This window comes from Cinclus cinclus, chromosome 4 (assembly GCF_963662255.1).
Source record: "Cinclus cinclus chromosome 4, bCinCin1.1, whole genome shotgun sequence".
Classification (NCBI taxonomy): Eukaryota; Metazoa; Chordata; class Aves; order Passeriformes; family Cinclidae; genus Cinclus; species Cinclus cinclus.
The window spans coordinates 67,748,661-67,757,488 of NC_085049.1; the positions used below are offsets into that span (position 1 = coordinate 67,748,661).

General features: G+C 46.7%; 1 protein-coding gene across 1 annotated transcript in view; it reads left to right on the forward strand.

Moving 5' to 3' along the window:
* The window catches only part of PLXNA4 (plexin A4), a 392,054-nt gene extending 387,149 nt beyond the window's left edge, over nt 1-4,905 (forward strand). The window contains exons 30-31 of the mRNA XM_062492432.1: nt 3,951-4,101; nt 4,810-4,905. Coding sequence (XP_062348416.1) covers nt 3,951-4,101; nt 4,810-4,905 — 247 coding nt within the window. The remainder of the gene's footprint in view (nt 1-3,950; nt 4,102-4,809) is intronic.
* Nucleotides 4,906-8,828: the final 3,923 nt, after the last annotated feature.

Genomic DNA, 8,828 nt, shown 5'->3' on the forward strand with positions numbered 1-8,828 from the left:
TTCTCTTTTTGATAAGTTAATGAGTTACTGAGCAGCAGCAGGCACAGTCATTCTTGTGAAACAGCTCCACTAAGCAGCCTTTCCCCATCGGTGCAGAGGGAAAGAAGATTTGTCCCTGGATAAACAGAGGACAAAATGCATTCCCAGGTCACTGTGATGTATGCCCAGGTCACTGTTGTGTCACTTTCCTTGGGAAAACAAAACAAAACACAACACAAAACAAAAGGCAAGCCAGGGAAAGATGAGGTTGGAAGGAACAAGAATAATTATTTTTTCAGTATAAGAGTCCCAGCTGTATCCTGGTACATCCCAAATCCTTTCCCAGTGGCAATGGGGGATCTCCAGTTGAAGGCAAGCTGGGGTGAGTTGATGTGCTCCTGATACCTATGAGGACACATCCCATGGCCTGTTTATCCTTACATCCTCCATCTGAGCTGGAGTGCTGGAACAATGGGTTTATCCCAATTCCTCATAATTTTAATTGCTTATGAAGTTGAATGAACAAATTTTCTGTGGTCACAACAGAGGATGAAGAGCCTCGAGGTAAGAATGGAGGCTGCTTCTGTGAATACAGGGAAACTCAAACACATAAGGCTGGATCTTCTGAACTTCATCTGAGGATCTTCTGGAAACAGCTGGGGAAGGATCCACTGGAGATGAGAAAAACTGGAGTACAGAAGTAGCAGCAAATCTGCTCAAGATTCTCACTCGACCCTTTGGAGGCAGGTTAAGCTAAATTTGCTGCTTTGCTTTGCTACCTTTCTGTCTCATTCAGAGAGAATAGAGCTCAGTGTTGTGTTCCCTACCTTCTGCTGGCTGTGGAAGTGAGTCAAAGACCTGTCCCTATCTAAGGTGAGACCTTCACAGGTCACAGAGCACGTCGCTGCCCTGGCACTGCCTCCCAGCCCAGCTCTGGTGTGGAAGCTGCAGGGGTGATGGAAGCACCACGGGCAGCCTTGCAAATTCCAACAGTGAGAATGTAAGGGCCTCTGGGGTTTGGTGACAGCTTCTCAGTGGTTTTTACATTAGAGGTATGCAAATGTCAGAGAGGCTCTAAGTACCTCTGAGGATCTGGGCTGGAATCGAACGTAAATAAAGACTCAGCAGGGATGTTGTCATCTCCCTGCTAGGATGCTTTAATACACACATTCATCATTTCTTTAGAGAGCACAGTGATGGCTTCATTAGAAACTCTTCTGCATAAATAAGTCACTGGACCATGGCAGAATTTGAATGGAAAGATATTACATCTTCTCACTCATTTAGATTGGGGTATTGGTACATGTTTGTTTCCCCATCTTTTTCTTTTATTTTTGCCACAAAAATATGTTGGTTTAATGGGAAATGATTGTTTAGGTGTGTGATGCCAGGGAATTGACTCTGGAGGAGAGCAGGATACTTTGGTGGGTGATGGCCTGTGACCCCAGAATACTGAGATCACATGCTGGGAATTTGTCATGGCCAGAGCCCTGAAACTATGATTCTTGAAACTCAGATCTGTGCATCCCATCCTTGGGATCCTGGGAATGTTTCCTGCTGCTTTTTCTTCTTTGGATGAGTCATGGGAACGTTGTACTGCTGGGAAATGATCTCTGCAGGGCTGGAAAGGGATGGGGAGCTCTCAAACCCTTGTGAGTCAGAGATTCAAGAGTCTGTTTCTATCAGGTGGAAAGGAAGCAGGACAAACATGGAGAAGGAGTTGATAAGTGTGTCTGTGCTCCAGTTTTTGGGAGCACCCTGTCTCTACACACACTATTCTGCCACCACTTGGTGACAGCTCAACCAGAGAGGAAAAGGAGAATTTTAACTTCTTGTCAGAGCCAGACTGGCACCTCTGATTTCCTCCACCGACCCCATTTATTTTTGCTGTGATGAGCCCCCTTCTCATTTCACCTATCTGGACGGTGCCTATCCAACATTCATGAGGAGCTGCTCTCTTTTCAGCTGTCATAAATCAATGTATTTTACTGCTTTGCAGCCTGTTTTCCCCACAAGTCTGTGAAATGTGCTGGTGGCAGGTGGATTTTTTTTTTTTTCCCAGTGCCAAGGCACACCTTGCTTTTTGACCATAAGATTCCTTGCTCTTTGATCCTAAGATTCCTTGATGTCTCAGCCATGTTATGGATGCCACCAATTTCCATTGTGCAGTACAGATCTGATCTTCTCCAGCAGGTGATGCCAAGACCTGTTTAAGTTTTTCTGGGAGTGGCAAAGGTCTAGGAAATATTTATTCCTCCTGCTCAGCATCTGCTCCCTGGGGGCAGTTCTGCAGTACAGAGCCTCCTGGGACTTCAAGATGCTTGCTTTACTCACAGACAACTGTCCAGGTCCACTTGGGGACAGAGGGTCAGGCAGCGTATAAAGAAAAACAAACCCATACCACTTTTCACTGGAGCACTGGGAATGAGAAATATTTAGACCATGAGACTGAGTTAGACTAAGATTTCTGGCTGGTTCTAAGCCCAGAAGACAAAATGCCAGGACTCCAGGGAAAGTGATATTTTTATGTCTGCTGGAAGTTGCAGTAAATTTAATGAGGTTTGCATGAGTTTTTATGGTGAAACAGAGTTTAGCTCTGGAAAATGTCGGGCAAGAAGGACCTCTTCCTCCTGCGCCTCCCTCTCCCAGGGATTACATCAACATCCCACCTCCAAAACCAGTGTATCAACAGAGACTGACCCATTGCAGTAAATCAGGGTGGGATGGAAGGGCATAAAACCAGGCTGAGCACAGCTGGAGCCTCCTAGTGTGGAAGGGCTTCCCCCCATGCTCTTGCACTGCTCTGTCTTCCACAGGACACTCCAGCAGCTGCTTGTCCTGCTCTGTCACAGAGTATTCCCCACTCATCCACCTCAAGGATCCTCATCACACAGCACTTCAGTGTCCAATTTCTCTGCAGTGGAAACAGCCTCCATCTCAGCAGGTGTCTCCATGCTGTTTACAGGACACCTGTCAGCTCTTTTGGCTCCCCATCCCCTCTGCCTCCTAATTATAAAATTGTGGATTGCTGCAGCTATGGGCTTTTTCCCCCTTCTTCTTCTTCTTCTTCTTCTTTTTTTTTTTTTTTCCTTGTGCACAAAATGTCAAATTGCAGAAATTAAAAATGTAAATGATGGTGTCTAATTAACTAGTTGACAGCAGAGCACAGCTGCGAGTGACAGTGACTGATTACCTTCTGCAAACCTTGTCCTCCAAGACCTGCCTTACCCAGGGGAGGAAGGACATCAAAAATAGCAACTTCCTTAAAGAGACATCACTCTGCAGATGAAGCCTGCTGGGCAATGGTTCTGGGAGATCCAGATCCTACGGATAAGCCCCCAGTCCTCCTGAGCCCTAGGGCAATGCTGTTGACTCCTAGGAAAAGCTGATTTTTCACAGTCAGACTGGAGTTGAAGGCTGTTTCCACAAACATCAGGCCAGCTTAAAATATGGGACAAAAAGAAGATGCTGAGCAGGAGAATTGCTGGGATAGACTGAATTGAGTGGGGAAGGTGCGTGATGTTAGCAGTGGAGGCAGATGTAGTTGTGAGAATGGTGCAAGGAAAAACACAAATTTTTGTGCATGGGAGTGAAGTCCTGAGCTCTCTGTGGGTAGCAAGGTCTCTTTGGGAAGAAAAACAGGGTTAAAAGCCCTTGAATGTCTGACAAAGGAATCCAGCTTCAATCCAGCTCCTATTGATGGCACAGGGAAAGTTCACAGGATACTTTTTGGAGCTTCATCATCAGATTGGGGTGAATACAACACATATCTGGTGCTCAGGATTGGTGCTCAGGATTAGTGCTCAGTCACTTCCACTTTGGCTAGGTCACCTTTCTTGCTGTTAAAGAAGAGCCCTGAAGAACCAGAAAACCCTTGGTGTGGCTTTTTTTTTCCTCCTTTTTGTTTGTGGATTTCAATTCTTGAGCTCCTACTCTTCCCCTCAAGGAACACCTGTGTTTGTGCCCCTCAGGTACTACTCAGACATCGCCAAGATGCCAGCAATCAGTGACCAGGACATGAATGCTTACCTGGCTGAGCAGTCCCGCATGCACATGAACGAGTTCAACACCATGAGCGCGCTATCCGAGATCTACTCCTACGTGGGCAAGTACAGCGAGGAGGTGAGAGCCTGGGGGCACTTCTGAGGAGCCAGGGGACAGTCCACCCATCCCCAGGGTGGGTCACTGAGACCTGTCTGCATCCTGACTGGGAAGGGGGAAGGATTTAAGGAATGAGAAACAAGGCTTGGGGTTTGGAAAGGGAAGGGCTGGGATTTTGTGTCTCCTCAGTGCTCCTCTCTGGTTCCCTTTTATTTTTGTCTCTCCTGTTCAGTCAGGTTCAGCTGGTTTGAAGTAGTTGGTGGCGAGATGTTAACTCATTGCAGAGGAGGCCTACAGGAGCTTTACATCCAAAGTGGCCAAAAGCTGCTTAAGGACTGTGCCCAATGTCATTCCAGATACCCTAAAACACCCCAACAGACTTAAAGGTGGTCAGCATAGTTCTAGGTATTGAAGGCTGTGTGAGACCCCTTAGGGCATCTCAAGTGTCATGGCCAGGTGATGGATAAAGCTCATAAATAAAGAACTGATCTCCAAGATAAGAATCCATTTGATTGGCTGCAATCCAGAGGTCTTCACTGAGTCAGATCAAACACAAACTCCCTGCCTAATTCCTTCCTGGCTGACTGACCTGCCTTGCACAATCTCAGATAAGCCTGGGACCTGCCTTAGAGAAAGCTAACCCTCCTCTGCTGCTCTAAGATGCTGGACTCATTCATTTTGGGGAAAGAAACCAAAATCCCTATCACTTCTTCCTCTCTCCTTTTCCAGATTCTCGGAGCCCTCGATCAAGATGACCAGGCTGGGAAACAGAAACTTGCCTACAAACTTGAACAAGTCATAACCCTCATGAGCATAGACAGCTGAGAACTGTTCTGCCAGGGACACCCTGGGAGGGATAAACCAAGTCGTGCCTCACTCAAGATCATCATCTTTACCAAGTGCAAGTTTTGATGGGCTGTAAGCAGAGCCACCCGAACAGCGCTCCTCTCTCTCCCCACCCCAGCCCCCTTTCTCTCTTTTCCTTCTCTTTCAAATCTATGGACAAACCGACAGAGGCCCAGGGGTTAAAAGAAAAGACTGCAGAGGAATCTTGGCTCTGGGGCCATGAAGACATTCGGGTGGAGCTCTCCTTTTCACAGCTAACCCTCTGCCTTTTGCCCTAGAGAGAAACTATTGAACACACACAAAACCCCCACCAACCCTCCCCCAGCATCACATCCTCACTCTGCAGAGGTGGGACTGGGAGGTAACTTCTGTCATGCTGCTTTAACTGCCCTCCAAGGGCTGTAGCCTCTGGAGAGGACATGGAAATGAGCTCAGTATTACTCAAGTGTCCCCAAGGGGAAGGCAGCCTGCCTTCAGGGCTCCTGGATGGCAGAGCCAATCCAGCTCCTCTCCTGCAGAGCCATTGTAATTCTATCTCTTGATAGCGACCCACTGGGAGAGGAGCCCCGAGGCTCCTTGAAAAATGTCCAGAGCAGGACAGCTGGGGCTCATCCTGCCTGGGATGCTGCTCTCCTGGGGCAGGGAAAGGGTTGAGAGGGGACAAGGAGACCCATGCTCCCCTGCCCATGTGTTTCATATGATTCTTCTTATTTTTCCAAGAGCTGTGTGTCCCCCTCTTGTCTTTCCCGTCGTGTCCTGTTGTCGTAGCACTGCAGCAAAACACTCTCTGCTCGGTGGCATCCCATCAGTGGTGGTGGTTCTGCTCCTCCTGGTAATGGAGAGCAGAGCATCATCCCCCTCGTTCCTGCCTCGGCTTGGAAAGCAGGAGCATATAGGCTCAGTTTGTTCCAGGCAAGGAGCTCAGCCACAAAAGAAAAACCAGAAGGGTTATTTTGATTTGTTTTGGTTTTTTTTAAGCTGTTCTTTCCATTTTATTTCCTCGACTGGAGCACAGCTGTTGTTTTCCCACAGTGGAGTATCAGAGGGTTACTGAAACACTTGCTGTGAAGTGAGGCGGTGCACGGGGCTGGTGGCAAAGCCTTCCTTCCAAGCCGCTCGTAAGAGAAAATGCCACCACTCATTGGAAGGAAATCTTGGACGAAATCCAAATGAAACACTGCAAAAAAAAATCTTCTACCTAGATCCCCCCAGCCGAACTGCCTGTCTTCTGGAGGTCTTTGAACTGCTGTGAGTCCATCTGCCTTTTGGTGCCTACTCCTGGCCTTTCCTCTTCTCCATTTCTGGAACCAACAGGCCTTGCTGAAGGCACAGTTGCTGCCTGGGAAGGATTTTATCTCTCTTTGCGCTTCTTATCCCTTCAGGGATCGCTGTCACCACGGGACAATTGTGGGGGATCACCCTGTCCCTGTCCCATCCTCTGCTCAGCTTCTCCAGAACATCTCAACTTGTTTCATGGCCAACCAAAGGGGAGTGAGCTCCTGCATCTCTTTTGCCTTCAGCTGTTCCATTCCCACAGCTGCCAGCCCAGATAACACCATGCATAGAGACTCTCAGGGTGTGGAGAAACTTCCTTGTATACCAGGGGGGCAAGAGCTGGGTCAACTTTGATCTCCCCAGACATGAGCAGAGCTCCCTGGCAGATGGAGGGGTGGCTGGAGAATCGACCCACGTCCACCTCACCTCATCCTTGGCACCACAGCCTGGATCTGCTTTGCACCTGGTGGGGAGGAAGGGGTGCAGGCAAGGTGTATGAATTGATTACAGAGCGAGTTCTTTTGGGTTTATTCCCATCCCTTGCTATCAAACCAGAAGCTGTTGGGAGTGACAGATCCTGAGCGTGTGTGAGGGGGGATGTGGTGCAAGCAGGAGTCAGACAGCGGGAGGGTTTCCTTCAGCCAAGCAGATACACACATAGGCGAGTCCAAAACCACTCAAAGAACAGCAGTCCAAAAGTGGACGTGTCTGTGGGGAGAAAAATCACCAGATTCATGTTGAAACAGCAAACTTAGGGACACGTCTTGGTTTTAAACCCCCAGACATTTCTCTCTTGATTACAATTCTGATTATTTTGTGCGTGTGTGTGCGTATCTGTGTGCGCGTGTGCGTTCCTTCCTTTTTTTTTTTTTTGGTTCTGCTTGCTTTCTGTTGGATTGATGAGCTAATGGACTCATCATGCACCTTATGGACATCTCAGCAGTTTTAAGAGGCCTGCGCATTGGGGATGGTTTGGGTTTGGTTGGTTCTGCCATGGTTCTGTTGATCCGTTTTAGCAATGTCGGCGCATGTTCCAGATCCATTGATTATGGCTGTGAAAGTGGGAAGTCCCACCAGAGCCAGTGGTAAGAAAATCACAGCAAACAACAACACAAACACAGTATTTTTTATAAGTATGTAAACTAAAAAAAAAAAAAAAAAAAAAAAAAAAGGAAAAATTAAAATAAAAAAGGAAGAAACCAAAGGTTTTGACAAACAAAGTGCCACAAAAGATAAATATGGACCCTATTGTCATGCCTTGTACTCACAGCTGGATGGTAGGAGTCTAAGGACAGAGAGCTGGTTTGGAGGGAAGTGGTTATGAGTGATGGGCGATCCTGCCTGGACATGCGCACATGACAGGAAGAAGAAGCTGTTCAACAAAAATCAAACAAAAACAAAAAAAAAAAAAAAAGAAGAAAAGAAAAAAGTATCAAAATGAACCAGTGTGATCCTGCACTGTTACTGAAGTCAGAGGAACACCACAGGGGAAATCTGAGACTCACCCTGTTTCTTTTCGATGTTTTCAGGGCTGTGTTTTTGCTTTGTTATGGTTGTTTTCCATGGTTGTCATTTTATTTCTTCTTGCTGGTACGGAGTTTTTCATCTGTATATTATATATATATATATATATTTTTCGAGAAAAACTTGAACACCTCAGAGACACTGAGAATGAAACACTTAGGGGAAACGGGAAGCGCCAGGAGATTGGTGTCTTAACCCTTTCCAACTTCTCATTTAGGCATTTTTGCTTTCTCTCCACCTTCTTCTTTCCCCCATGCCCAAGATTTGAAAGAAAATCTCTGTTTTGCTTCTCTTTCATCTCCTCTTGATTTTTTTTTCTTTTTCTGTCTTTTTGTTTCTCTTTATTTTGGTGTTTGAGCTGGATTTGCTTTTTGCTTGGAAAATGTGCCAGAATTGTGATGTAAATGCGTGGGCTTCCTCCCCTTTCCCCTTCAGTGCCCTTCCCATTTCCAACCAGTTTCCCAGAATCCCCCAGTCTATGAGAAGTCTTGGCATCTTTCTTCCCAGCGTCACCTGTTGAGCTAACTATTTTTTAAGTGCATGTAAAATACAACTAAAAACAAAGACACAAGCAGAAGAATGAGCCCTACTACAACACGGATGCTTTCTTTTCCTTTGATTTCTTTTCCCCTACCTCCCTTTCCACACTTGGCCAAAAAATCCTGATAGATAAGTAGTGTGCCACACTGTTTTTAAAGCCCCATGGAGAGAACTGGAGCCAAAGTTCCTAGAAGCCCATGGACAGGCTCCTAATATCCAGAGTATTCCAGATGACAGGATGATTTTTATGGGTGTTTCTCAAACACTGCAATCAAATAATTAATGTTGACACCTGTAGCACCATTAGAAACAGGGGAAAGCGAACTTATCAGGATTCTCTGAGATTCAGTGAAGAGAGTGAAAATTATTTCTTCACTGCTTTGGGGCTTGCCACTGGGTTAGAGGAACAAAGGGTGAACAACCCCTCTGCAAACACCTCATGTCCTCCCTGTGAGAGGGACTCAGCAGTCAGTGACAGTGATCTGAGACCTGATCCATCACGTCATGTGCTGGTGCAGACTGAGCCTTCCAGTGAGCACCAGGGTGGGGAAGTTTGTGTGTGT